A 15208-nucleotide genomic window follows, 5' to 3' on the forward strand; every position below is an offset into this window, starting at 1 on the left:
ACCCCACATGGTGAGACAGATATAACAAGAGTGCAAAGTAGACTGTGCAGCAGATTGCAGCAGCAAACCACAAACGTGTATGCAAACCTAAGTAAGTTGTGAACTGAGAAGGAATCAGCAAAGAGTGTCCAGACCCCTCCTTTCTGGGCAAAACAGTAGCAGTCACTTGCATGGACTGGATAAGCAGCAACAGGACACAGCCAACAAAAATTAAAAACCAGAAAATAAGCAGTGGAACAAGCTATCACAGAAGGTTGAGACATTATCAGCACTATAGATGCGATGAGTTACTGTAGCTGGTCATCTGTGATGGTTTACAAACATTTAAAATCAACGATGCCATGATGCAGGGCAGGTGACTTCACTATGGTGGACCTTGCCTTGTTCTAATCTGTGTTGTTTTTGAGAAGCCCTTCCACCTCCAAGCGAGACCACTATTATTAGTCATTATCATTGCTCTTTACTTCCAATGTTCTGGGCTTTTTCGCTAAACCACTAATTAATAACTGGGAGCCATTACCCTATAATGACTTTCACACAATAAAACTGTTAATGCAAAACAGATCAATTAAAACATTAAGAAATACAGCACTGTTTTGTTGAATGTAAACATGAAGAAAAAAAACTGTCACTGAAAAATGCTCAAGTGAGTGCAGACCAAAGTAGAACAATTGCTGACTCATTTCTAAATTACAAGTATCAATAAAAAAATTATGTGATGCAAGTATCAATAAAAACAATTGCATGGTATACATTTTTCACTGTGTACATACACTGTATAGTCATTTTCTTGTTAAAATTTTATGTAACAGCCACTTGTGATATTGCATTTAGCTTGAAGTTTGAAGCAGCATAACAATACTAAATCCACTCAAGATGACTCCACGTTTAGAAAAACAATCCTGGGTCTTTCACATTAATGAAGTTAGAAGGAAGAGAACTGAATTAAAGCCCACTATCACAGCTGTGCGGGACAGGTTGCTCAATAGTACTACTATCTTTTTTTTTTCCACATATGCAGAGTTATTTATTTTTATTTATATTTATTTTCAATAATAAAGCTTTTCTAGTTGCAGGAACTCTATTCAATAATCTTACAAATATCTTTTTCCAACGAATGGAATTAGGGCATCTAAATTTCCAAATACTAAGATACTCAAGGTACTTCAGAAACTAAATTCTTCATGGATAAGGGAGAGTGTGTTGCCATTGTTCTACAGAAGATATAACTCCACTGATAACAGCTGCATTGTGAGACTACTGCCTTATCTTACATAAATGATCTTACACATGAGCAACTCTAATGCGCTTTTTATTTCCTGGCTGGTTTCAGTGCCACAGACACACCCGGAAAAAGTCTGATCTGACAAGTGACAACAGATTCTGAATGAAACCAACAGATTTTTGCAAGTCCTTAGGCTAGCGAGAAAGGGGAGGGGAAAGAACAAGAAGGAATTTTACTTTCACAGTACCTGCATGAAGCCATATTTGTGCCAGAGTCATCCAGGGATGTAGGGGACCTTGTTTAGGGGCACTGCTTTGCAGAGATGAAGCAACCTCAGACAGTGCTTGCTCCACTCTGGAAGCTGCTATTGATGTGGCATGGACTGAACCTGTAGAAGTAATAAAAAAAATTATCATCATAGAAAGAATTAATGCCAATCACCTTGCATAAAACATTTAGTTGTAACCTTTTTCATACGAAGTTTTACCCCCAAATCCCCAAGATTTAATTTACATGTACCATTTTGGAGAAGTTTTTGGAAATGTCAGGTTAATTTTCCTTGTTACAAAACCTTTTATACTGGTCTGAAAGACTATATAAAAAACACACTTAACATTGGTAACTACACCTGACGCATTTTTGGGTTGCTGCTATGAATACTCTCTGTTAAACTCAACACCTCTTTTCTGGCAGTGCACGATCCAAAAAAAGGTCTGTGACGGTATCGTACACTGTGATCTTTCAGGTTGCTGCATGCACTTTGATGTTAGTAATTGCTATGTCTTTCCATAGAGTGCAATTATAGGACTATTTTAAGACTAATAACAGTACAAAAAGAGAGAACTAAAATATACAAGATGATCACAACATACCCTATCACAAATACACAATTCAAATGCACTGAATGTAAACCATAGCTAATCAAGAAGGCTGAGTTAAAATGCTTTGTTGCAAAAACGTCCCTTGCATAAAGAACATTACCAAAGCACACTATGTGAAGGATAATTTACAAGTGAGATTAGAATCTCATTGGCAAATACTACCCTTTTCAAAGTACTGGAAATACAAAAGCTTCTATGACTGGAGAATATCTAATGGTAACTGTACTCTGCATAGCCAATTACTGATAGTGTATTTAGCAATGATTTTTTTTTAAAATCAATATTCCATATTGGATTAGATGAGAATTCTTCTAAGCCCATCAGCATCTCTCTAATGGTCAACAATTGCAGGTACCTCAAAAGAAAGTATTCTATCTTGTACAGGTTGAACTGCACCCCACAAGCTCATCTTCACCACTAGCAGTTAAGAAATAAATGAAACCATCACTCTCAATATTACAGTTTTTCTAAGAATTTTAACAAGTAGGAATTTGCCACATAAAACATACATTCTCAAGTGTGGCAAGATAAATCAGCAAACCAGAAAAGCAGTAGAAATTCCCAGTACACAGATCAGCGGGAAGAGGAAGTTTGTTTGAAAGTGTGCATCATGGTTCCCTTAACTGACAGAAACAAGGGAAAAGCAGCACAGGCCATAGTTAGCATTTCATATGTCATTATGAACAAAGAATTGCCCTGACGATCTGAACCAGTATCTGGCCACGGAGTTCGCTTTCCTTCACTGGCTGACAAAACAACTCATACTCCAGTCTGCAGAGTTGAACGTTCACTGAAGTTTTTGTGTGTCTTATCTTTAAGGCTTAACTTCTGAAGAAATATAAAAGAGAAGACTAAGCAAGAAGCATGTGGAGTGTATTCCAAGAAAAATACCAGCAAAGCTACCACAAATAAGCACTAGTCGCCAGTAATCCTTTTCTTGTCTGACATCCATTTCTGTAAATGCACATCACTGCAGCAGGCCACTTGTTAGCCTTCCAGGGACAAACACTGCAACAGCTTCCTCATCTCTCCAGAAGAATTTGTAAAGAAAAGGTGCAATTCACTGGCACAAAGGATATCATCTAATCCATTCCTTCTCAAAAGCAAGTGTTCAATTTAGTATTAAGAAGGGCCTATATTTTCTATTATTTAAAGAAAGGACTCTGGCTGCTAGCCAGGCCACAAGTAATTTCACATAGAAAGCGTGCTGTTAGATTTTAAGCTTCTAGTACTTAACCATAGAGCACATATGGTAACATATTATTAAACCTTTTAGGACATAAATTTTACACAAAAAAAGAACTATACTGTGATGAAATTCTTACGACTTGCAGTGCCACCTATGTTAAAGTTAAAATGGAGTGGATACCAACTGCTTCCTGTAGTAATTAACTGCTATCCTGGATTTTATTCTGAGTGGCAGAAAAAAATAAAAAACTTAAAAAATATTCCTAAAAATTTTTTTCAAAGTGTTATTATTCAAATTGCTCATATTCCCTGTTTAGGGAAAAATAATTTATTGCAGCAATTAGTTCTCTGAGGAAAACATACACATATACAAAGTAATAATCTCCAAGTATTCTTACTTCAGTCAAACTACTAGAAGATAGTTACCTGCTATCTTTCGCTAAATTAATAGGTGATATAAAAACATATTCTAAATTAACCATTAACAATCTAAAACTCAATGTGGACCAAGTAACTGTTTCAGAAACTCAGATTCTAGATTATTCAACATAGTCAGCTAAATTCTCTAAACAACATCCCACACAAGTGGATTCTTGGGGTTTAAGTTTGAAGATCAATGTTAAGCAGCATACAAAGAAACCTGGTGTAATCTTCTGCAGGGCGGTTTGGAAATCCCAGCCCTTGAAATCCTTCATGCTTCAGTCTTATTTAAAATGTAGAGGACTTACACATGTTGCAAAACAGCACAAGAGCATCAATAATTGGGCTTTTTCATTTGGTTTTGTTTCTTTTAAAAACCCTCCTTGCAGTGGCTAGTAAGAGAGATTAGGAGGGATAACCTCTTGTACAGCCTTGCATATCTAATCAGCACAGCCACCGTATCCTTTATCACACTTATACATCTTTGCTATTAACTTATTTAATTTCTTCCCTTTTTTTTTTTCTTTTTAAATAACAGTAGTCTTTTGACACTGCCCAATCAGGCATCTTTCAGGGATACTGCACTCATGCTGACAGCTCTAACCTATAAACCTGTAAATGCTTCTTCAATATTGCCACAGTTAGCTGTCATCCAACTCATTTCTGGTTCCTTCTGTTAAAATACAATTAGTAAGCTTTCATTTTACAGACAACTGAAAATAATTTAAAGATCCTGTGTACTAAAAAGCTTTTTCCCACCTTCCTCCAAAATTTATTCAACTCCCCCTTTTTTTTATTAGAACTAACTTGTCTGAAATTTATTCCTTGTTCTAATCCAGTGGTCCTCAGGTTCAGACCTTTACAGTCACATGACAATTGTAAAATGTATAGTAATTTCAACTACAACTGGTAAAGATACATAGTGATTTGTGAGAAACTGAGGGTAAAGAGTAGATCTCAAAGTCTGCTCGAGGCCTCTCAGATCCTATGGCACCAGCTACTCACTTGGTGGCTCCCTGTTGGTTTTGTTGTAAGCTCTGCTCTCTCTTCCCAGCCTTATCTGTACTTTTCTTTCTTTGGTCTGTGTTCGGTACCCTCAGCCAAACACAAACCTATCCTCACTTTCAGTGTTACAGTTCACTCAGTTGTAGCTTCCTTCGAATGTCCAGATAAAGCAGCAGTAATTTCAGGTTTAAAAGTTTACTTAACCTTTCACACACACAAATATCCTTGCTCTTCCCAGACAACTTCTAGACCTGCTGTTATAGGGTGACACTTAAGAACCAAGAAAAAATTCCCTCAAAATACCCCAAGAAGCAAAGAGTGTTTATTTTGAAATATAAAAGCATGGGGTCTAGAAAAGTAAGATATTACCACAATGGATCCTGGCTGCTCCCTTTCATTTGTTTAGTGTTATTCTGAAACTTGTTTACACTAAAAAGGCTTAGTGCAAAACAGGGACTGTTTTTGCAAGATCTAGAATTCACTACTTAAATTACTTATTGCTTAACATCTGCTATCACAATCGCATTGCACACTGCAAAGTGTGACAGAAGGTCTTAATTGTAACAAATGTTTCTAAACCAAAAAGCTAAAACCTCCCACTCAATTTTCCTATAATGACATTTGTCCAGAATTTACAGAGCTTCTACTCACCACACTAAGATAGTATTTGCAACAACCATGGTTATACTTCAGTGTTTCAATTCAATCTCAAATAGAAAACGTACCAACAGCCTTGTAAAAACAAAATTTAACCAAGAAGTTAAGCCATCTCACAGAAACCTTTATTTTCCAAGGACACCTACAGTTGAACTTCTGTGAACAACAAAGTGTTCAATTTATTCTCTTCAGGCTTTTCTTAAGAAAAATATTACAGGAGAGTCTACATGAAACCATCTTTTGAAAACCATTTGTACGTCACCCTATGTAAATAAGCACGTCATGACTTCTTCAGTCCTTGGTTAATTCCCAATAAATTCTTCACAATGTAGCCTCATGGACATAAACTTAGACATGGGCTCTATCAGCACTTAGCTGGCAAGCAGGCTTTGAGAAAAACTAAATCATTTTGCCATGTACATGAAATTTTCCTTCTGAAAATGAGCAAAAGAGTGGACTGCCATCCTCCATGAAACATGTTCATATCAACTGACAAAAACACTGTAACAGGATTTCTTTTTATACCATAAAAGAGAATATTACTAAACAGTTCTACATTCATCATGTTTTCAATGTTTCAACACTTTATGAAGAAAAAAAATGCTTTAACAGCAATGCTCATGCAGGAGAAAAGGAAAAACCCCCATGACTTTCAAATTTACATGCACACAAAGCTGGCAGTAAGAATATTAGTGGTATGACATACAGAGAACTCTGGGCTAAAAAAAGCAGCTGCATGATACAAAGAGGCAGTACCTTCTGCAGGACTAATACATCACTGAAGTGATGCATTTGATAAGACAGATTGCCAGGTTGAGCCAAAATGAACATTTTTACCTGTAATAATCATTAAGTGTCTGAGACACCTTTCAAAATCACAAATTACAAAGCTAGCTTATCTTTCGGTACAAAATTATGCATGGAGATATTAGTAGTCAGGTATGGACAGCATTGTTCATAAAGCATCCTCTCAGCCCTTTGAAAAAGATTTTCCATGCTTTGTCACTGACAAACATGCTGGTTTATGTATCTTCTTACTTTTCTCTCCTCCACCACAGTGGTCTCCTGTACTACCTCATAAAAATCTATGAAAAAATAACCAATGAAAAAAAAAATCCCTTAATTTACTATCCAAGGCTAAACATACAGTGTTATAACGTACTGATTAGAGAAAATGAATGTTATTTCACATCTAAAGTGACCAAAGTAGCAGTTATTTTTATTGATCTATAGTCTTCATTCTCTCTTATTTAGCTGGCTTTCACCACTTCATTATTTTAAAGCATACTCTTAAGAGATTTATTCTACAAGCAAAATTTGTACCACAAGAGAAAGCAGTACTTTATTATGACTAATGACAGCAGTCGCAATGTTGCATTCTGGACCACTGTCCTCTTTAGGAACAGCAGTGGCATAAAATCTTCTCTAATACAACATACTGGCAGCTGGCCATTATGTTATACAAGACCTTCCGAATACATCTTTATTTGCAGTCCTCTAGAAATGAATACTGCCTCTTTAATTATTAAATGCAAGTGTTAGTTGAGTGTATTCAGATCTTGTAAGATTACAGCCCTTGGGGTGACTGAATGGGCAAAGAGCATCAGCCTTGCTTTACACTCTATCAAACTTCCACTACTGATGGACAAAACATGTACACTTTGTGGTAAAGGAATAGGTGATTTAAGTCCTTAAGAAATTAATAGAACTGCACAGTGAATCTACTTACAAACTGAAAAAAGGGAGTAAAAACCATGAAAGTAAGCATCTGATGGATTGCCTTTGAACAGACCAAACCACAAATTAAAATCCAAAGAAGGAGAAAAAAAACCCTATATATATATATATATATATATAAACCAAGAATTCCAAGAACGACAGAGGATTTCTGATAATCTTCAAACTGTAAATCAGGTTTACAGGGTTTCAAAAGATAAAAAAAATTAAATAAGAAGATTATTGTTTAAAATAAATATTTTCATAGAGCCTTTGCTACACCTCTCAAATCATGTTCCTGTTCAACAGGAACTGGAAGTCAAGTCAACAATACAAAGTGCCTTTTGCTTCTTTCATTAGAAAAAAAATTGAACTGAGCAAGATATAGAACATGAGATTTTCAGCCCTGGTAACTCTACTAACATGTCATAAGCATCTAGGCAAACCTCTACTTACTCTAACAGAGAGCAATTTAAATTTCATTAATTATTTACACTATACAAGGGACTCCAATATCTGGGATTTTTTCATGGTTCCACTACTTCTGATGCATATGGTGGAAATTCCTTTCCCTGAGGATACAGTAGCTTGGAAATGGAAAGCTCAGGCTTCACATAATGGAATCCATGCTTGGGCTTCTGCATTCTTTCAATTTGCCTTCATTCTTGAGTTGGCTCTTATTAACTTGTGGCTCTGCAAAGAGCAAGTAATTTAATGCTAACTGGGATGTACTGTTTATAGAGTAAATCTGAGCAAGTTCAACACAACATCACCCAAACCTGTAATAGCAATCAATCAGCTATTCAAATGCTTCAAGAAGAAAGTCAGACTTCAACTAGTTAAACTGCTGCAGATTTCCTGGAGTCTAAAGGAGGCGTTTTTCTTAATTTCCAGTTGCAGGCTTACATATCAGCTAGTGTTTTCAAGGCTCCAGTCTTATCAGCTATTTTAACAAGTGAATTTTGTTAATACTGAAAGATTTATTTTCTACTTTTTTTAGGAATTAATATCTTTGACATGATATCGGTTAAAGGCTAGGTGTCAAAAATGAATTTCTTAAGACTGGATTATAGTAAATGCAGTGGCAACAATAGCGCTGTGCATAAAGCCATGAGTGAAGGACCATTTAACAGAAATGAAAAAGAGTTAAAAAGAAATGGTTGGAAGGCTATGTTGATTTTACCTGCCACCTGAAACCACTCTGGCAGTATTACTGTACAGTTTGTATTCAAACAACACGGGGATTGATCTTCCAGCACGTTTCAGTTGGCATCAGTTCAATGAACAGAGCGGCTCTTGACTTGAAGAAGCATAATGCTGGTTTTCACTGCTCTAATACCTCTGAATCACTACAACATGTCCTACTTGCAATATGAAAACACACTGATATTTAGGGAATTTTTTTCTTCATGTGAATTTTCAGGGAAGGTTTTGGATGCAATTACCTAAAGGCTTTGTGAAATTAAGTCATTAAAAACTGTACAGAGAAGAATGAAATTCCGTGGAAAGGACAGTCTTGCTAGGCAAAAGATGCCAGCAATGGAAATAATTCACAGCAGTAAATGCTGCAAAGCAGTCCTGCCAATAACCTCTCTTACCACACACCTATCATTTTCTGTTACATTCATGAGGACAGAGCATTAAATATGTCTGTAACTTTACCTCTTTTGGGATCAATAAAACAGTCTATTCTGATGAAACTCTTCAAATCCATTCAGTATTTAATGAAGAGCATCTGAAAGGGCAGATTTCACTTGCTCTCTATTGAAACTTAAACTGTATAAACACGGTTTATCAGTTACGAAGATTATCAGAAAAATACAGCACAAACTAACAAGCTCATCAGGAATAGAAAGCAAATTTACAGCGAGAAGGTGTACAGGGCTCAGGAACTTGGTCACAGTATGGAGAGGCTGCATGGGGCCAGACAAAGGTATCTGGTTTGGGATGAGGATGAGGAGAAGATACAAACAGTTGGAGAGGAGACTCTGTTCTTGAGAGAGAAGATGAGGAAGTATCAGAGGCTAAAAAGCGAAACAAAGAGAATGATAAGGGTGTGGGGGGACAGGAAAGAAAAAGGATCCAACAGGGTTTAACGGACTCATGGATGCCAAAAAACGCAAAGCATTTATTTCACATTCAGTAAGATAGAAATGGTTTGTACATAAAGTATCACACATCACTTCTTCTGAAAGCCACATTAAAAATAAAAACAACCCTGTACTCAAATGTACTCTCCTTCCATACTAAACTAGATTAAAAAATTAAATATTTTTTCCCTATGTTCTAATGCATAAATCTGTAAAATATATTTAAGGGGAAATAAAGACCAAAGTTTAAAACTCAGCTATTATTATTTCTCCCTATGATAAACTCCGTGGACTGAAACCAATACATAAAACATTGAATCATCTGTTTTTAAAAAGATTGACTGCAACTTACCTTAACCAAAATAGCCAACTGAGTCTCAAGTGATTTGCATATGGATATCTATCTTTGGATATGAAATGTGCCTGCCTCCCTCTGATATTTTACTTCAGTGATTGATTCATCAAAACTTTTCTTTCTCCATATTTGTTTTCTCCATCAATATATACAAATATGGGTGCATGCCACTCATGGCAAACAGCTGAAATAGAAGGCAAACTTGAAGTAGATTTGCCACAGTTACTGATCAGGGCATTAGAATAAACAGCCCAGCCTTGTAAGACATCCACAATACACTCTTTTTATACTTCAAAGGTTACACAAATTTAAACTTCAAACATTGAATCATTTCTGATTATGGGATTGGTAAGAGCTCTCTATAAAACTGGTTTTCAAGACCTTTTTTTTTTTCCCAAATTTCAACTTCTGCTTACACGATACATCTAAGAAAAAGAATGTTTTACACCCATTACAGTTAGATTTTTTTTTTAAAGGCTTTTAAAATTCAAATTGCAGGTATGTAAAACTTCAGATTTGAATTTCAGCTCTCATTTCTTGGTACTCAGATTGGCTGAGCTCAGACTAGACAGGCAAAGGGGGTCATCATCATCATAGGTGGCAAGCAAAGTTAGGAAGGGAAAATTTCCAAATGTTCATGTGTATACACACACATAAATGCATACACATGGTAGCGTTTTACTGTATAAAGAGGAGGGGAGCAAACATTTCTGTCTTAAGAGGATTTTCTACGATACCTGTCCTGCATACCTCTATTTTAACATTTGTTTATTTATTTACATGTCAAATTCCTCCTGCATTTCTAAACATTGGGGATCCACAGAATTTGCACATGAGCTTTTTCAGCCTATAAATGTCTAACATCTCGACTATCTATTGTTTCTATGATCTACCATTTGTGAACAATATTTTTTTGACAGTGTGCTTAAAGTTTTCTCACTCAAACACAATGACAAGCTTGACTTCTTTTATTCTTAATAGTACCATAATCTTTTAATTTCTGAAAAATTTTTATACAATCTTGTGGATGAAGAATCTTGGACAAATCTTGGAAATGGAGCTCTTCTACATATACTACTGTATAGATACAGTAGATAACAAAGCTCTAGTCCTCACCTCAGAATTTGAGTATTGGTATTGCAACAAGGTTTCTTCTGCTAGAATTAAAAATTAACACCCCACCCAACAACCCCAATTCCCCCCAAAACAGAAAAAAACAGAGGCCCCTCCCCAAACCATTCTCCACAATTACCATTTAGAAGAAAAATAATCAAAAAGGGACCCCATATTTTTCATTTCCCATCTTGTCCTTCCTAACAGTAGAGATAAGCTCTAACAACATAGCTGAGATTCAGAAAAAAAGACAAACTGGGACTTCCAGAAAAATCAGAACATACAGATCCTGTTTTCCAATCAAGATATTGGCTGCAGGATTTGAATCTGGGCAAGCTTCTTCAAAAGTTCACTGTTTTGGATGAAGGTTCACCTTTACTTAAAAGCACTGAGGAACTTACAGTCTCAATTCCTTATGCTCTCAAGTGTGGTAGATATAAAATAGGACACCCCGAAGGTGCAGATCAAGAGCTTTGTGATTCCATGGTGGAAAACCAAATGAAAAACCACAAAACTACAAAAACAATCCCACAACATGCCCCCCCGTCGGCACTTTTTTGAAGGCATAAAATATATTCTCTGTATCTATGTCTATCTATATATGTATATGAAACCTTTAAAATCTAGTTATGTCCTTAAAATGAAACAATGAGCTAAGACTAGAATATAGAATGATATAATGTTATCATACACATTTTAATTCTATGAATACAAGATGACAGAAAATTCTACATTAGGGGCACCAAGCTGCTGATTATGCCATACTTCAGACCACATCATATTGCAATTTTTTGAAATCGGGTGACCTGATCTTTGTAATCAAAACTGTTTGCCACTATAGCAAGCAGCGAACACTTTCCGTTTACCTACATGGTTTCAAAATTGAGTGAACATTCAATCCAACTTTAACTTTCAGAAGTTAAATATCAAAATTGCATTTTTCTCTACTCCACAATTTTGATATTAAACAAAGAGATACATTACACAATTCAATGTATCTTAATTTATGGGTCAGTGTATTCTAATTCATAGACTGGCAAACTTTCCCATAAGCTGTTTTTGTCAAAGTGTGATTAAGCAGAAATTCACATCTGAAAGGTGCCAGGAAAGGCATGCTACAGTTTTGAGATAAAACCCAGGGACCAGAAAACTCCCAATATTCAGAATGCAAGTAACATCCTGTAAAGGTTTTTGGAACTAGCATCATCATGATAATTCCTTCTGCAATTTTCACAGAATGTATAGCTCACCTGCTTTTTGGTTATATGACTTTTAAGGCATATCAATTTGCATTGTGATAACTGAATATATTAAAATAGGCAAATTACATACTATAAATATTTACTGACATGTAACAATCTTAGCTTTTATGTAGTGCATCTTTGCACCACAATTTTTGATATGCATATCAAAATATCACAGTATGTATGATTTATATGATAAATCAACTTTGCTTATAATGTCAAAGCTATGTCTACAGTAAGCCAATCCACGCATGTAATTACATTTTAATATATATTAGAGATTTTAATTAATTTAATTAGCAACACTGTCTTCAGGTTTTTTGAGACTCAAAGTTTTCTGAAATTCTTCTGTTTTATCTTGTAAAAATAAAACATGTGCAAATACCGAACGGACAGAAAAGCATATGACTTTGGCAAATAAGCTAGCTCAGCTTACTAATTTTAAGCCTTTGCATAAGAAAATACCACTAAGTTCAGCGAGATCCATAACACAGACACTTTAATTTACAGAGAACATGGTCAGCAAGTACTTCATTTAAAAAAAAAAAAAAAGAAAAAAAAAATCTTGTATTGCACAAAGTCTATTTCCACTGACAAGACAACAATGAAAACACTATTTCATTTTGCAAAACAAAACACCCAATGTAAATCAGACCATTTTACCTATTTTATTGTTCAAATGCAGTTCTTACCTGTTTCAGGATCACTGAAATCTGGTAACGTAATTGTATTAAGCTGTCGTCTATCAGCAATAGCTCTGTCTAACAAGCTGCTCCCACGTCCGGAATCACTGCAATGAAGTATAGAAATTGTAAGCTATTAAAATATAAAATTATATACTGAGATACAAGTTGCACACTGCCCTCCTCCCACAAAGGTTTTGCTATAAAAGTTCTCGCTATGAACAGATTTAGTACCAAGCACCACTAACCGCTCACAGTGCACTAAGCTAGCTGCACTGCAACAGAATTAAACTGAGCAAAACTAAATCCATATTTACTTCAGTAATTCTGTTTCCGTAACTGATAGAACCTTGAAGGGAACACAGGCTTTTAATCTGATTCATAGCTAACAGCTTAAACTTTCATGTAACACGAGGTACAGCTCTCACAGGAAGCCAAAATGGCAGATGTAAGTTTGAAAATCCACTCTTTTCCCAGACTGAGGAGAAACACTATACTGTGGACATCTTATTTTAGGTAAAGATGTTATAGAGATGCTACAACTACATTCCACATAAAAGGCATCGCTTTTATCTCTAGAGATTTTTTTTTTGGGGGGGGTGGGGGGGGGGTGGTCTTTTTTAATATACACACACATAAACATTAACCGCCTAAATGTTGAATTTGATCCTTATAGCACTGAAGGAACATTTTGAACACTTCCACCACCTCAGGAGCATAAGCAGTAGCAGTGGTTTTCACCGACTGCTCTGGTGGACAAATGCAATTAATTTCTACTTTAGTTGTAACTCAGTATCTGCCCCTCAGGCTTCTTGTTGATATACTTGCTGGAAAACCAACTGCTCCTAGAACTACTATTAAACATTCAGCAGAAGAACGGGAACTGAAGAACTAAGCACTCCTTCTCCTTAAGATGAGGCAAGTATTGACACACATTACAGAAAAGTGAGAGAAGTACACATGGGCATTCCTTCTCGGTTAATTTCATTTTTAGGATTGTAAATCTGGTACTATTTACTACCAATTAATACTTTTTTTTAAACCTCATTTAAATAAAAAGCACCCCACAAACTTAAAAACACTTAAGCTTTAAAGAAATTGGGCTGTTAGCCCAACTTAGCAGAGTGCAAACTTTTGTCCAATTCTCATCAAAGAGAAAAAGCTCCACAAAATTCCCAGCTTAAAATAAAGCCTGAGAGACTTTAATCTAAACTGCAAGACCGAAATTCAGTACACCTTTCCATTTGCCTTCATTTTAAAACCCTCTCCTTCTGAATTTGAACTGAGAGAAGGGCAAGAATCCTTTCAGCAACTCTTCATAGTTGCACACATCAAGAAACAGTGAAACAACCTCCTCTCCTTGCACAGCTGTTACTAAAATGGTATAAATGAAATTTCGCATTACCCTAACATTACTGCGTGACTGATTTCCTTACAAAATGATGCCATTATAGAAATCCACAGGAAACAAGAGAACTTTCTGGGACACATGTTATCAGCTATAGCTGTTACATCAGTTGGTGCATATTTTCTGGTAACCGCTGTATTAATTACTTCCTCAATCCACAAGCAATGACATGCCAAATGCTGCTGACAAGGAGAGCCAGGCTTAGCACAAGTATCTTCTAAGCACAGCACTGGCATTGTGGCTTGTTCCGTTTTGCTAACGCAAACTAAGAACTGGAAAAGAATTGAACTATTTTCTAATGAACTTGAAGCAGTGGACTGAAGATAAACATTTAAACCTTCCAAGTCTTGCACCATAAAATAAGTTTTAAATTCATATTAACCATTGCATGAGGAAAATGTTTGTATGCAAGTTAAAGACGAAAGAAAATCATTGCAAACCAGCTGAATGAAGGTAAGGCACAGTGGTGCCTTTAGCCCTTTGTGTGGTATATCTAGTTATACATAATTTATTTCCATTATTAAAAGATTATTGAGGACACTGAACCAAATTTACTCCACAAAATCTGATTACTTGCAAGAAGAAATACTTAACACAAACCACAGCTTATCAAAGAACTAAGTTCTTATTAGGAAAATGATACATCAAAATTAGTTTTCAGTCTAAATCAGTATAGAAAAAGATGTTTCAAATAAGCATAAAGGATATTTAAATCTTTGAATAATTTGAAATCTTTTTAGAATGTTGTTTTTCAAAGACCTTTTATTATTAGCTTAAAGAACGATTAAAAAAACCCTTCAATTATTTCCAGTGGGAGACATATTTTTCAAACAGTGCTTTTCAACAAAATGAAGTGCATGTTAAAATTACAGAGGTCAGAAAATTTAAGTTTTCACAACAATCCTGCTTCACTATTCCTCACTACATCTTGAGTGCAGCTAGGTGAATAGAATTTCTCAGTCACATTTCAGGTCTGAGTGATAATTGTTATCCCAGTCAGACAGATCTGGATCACTATGATATAGTAGGAAGGTATTCAGCCCCTAAATTTCACACCAACCATCCAAAAAAAGGTTACAGCTTGGTATCCCTACTCACTGTTTGATATAACTCTGCATGTGACATGAGAGTTAGTAAACATCACTGCTTGAAGCTGACACAGCCAAGAGTAAATTTTCAATGTCACTGCTGATGTCTGAAGGAAGCATTACTTTACGTGTATT

General features: G+C 35.7%; 1 protein-coding gene across 3 annotated transcripts in view; it reads right to left on the minus strand.

Moving 5' to 3' along the window:
• TTC7B (tetratricopeptide repeat domain 7B) overlaps positions 1 to 15208 on the minus strand; it is a 150704-nt gene that overhangs the window by 35556 nt on the left and 99940 nt on the right. For 2 of the 3 annotated variants that reach the window (XM_075426369.1, XM_075426371.1), the window contains 3 exons: positions 12587 to 12684; positions 8958 to 9116; positions 1473 to 1613 (listed from right to left, as the gene is read on the minus strand). In XM_075426369.1, coding sequence (XP_075282484.1) covers positions 1473 to 1613; positions 8958 to 9116; positions 12587 to 12684 — 398 coding nt within the window. The remainder of the gene's footprint in view (positions 1 to 1472; positions 1614 to 8957; positions 9117 to 12586; positions 12685 to 15208) is intronic. The other variant, XM_075426370.1, reaches the window with a different exon arrangement.

The sequence above is a fragment of the Opisthocomus hoazin genome, chromosome 7, assembly GCF_030867145.1.
Source record: "Opisthocomus hoazin isolate bOpiHoa1 chromosome 7, bOpiHoa1.hap1, whole genome shotgun sequence".
NCBI lineage: Eukaryota > Metazoa > Chordata > Aves > Opisthocomiformes > Opisthocomidae > Opisthocomus > Opisthocomus hoazin.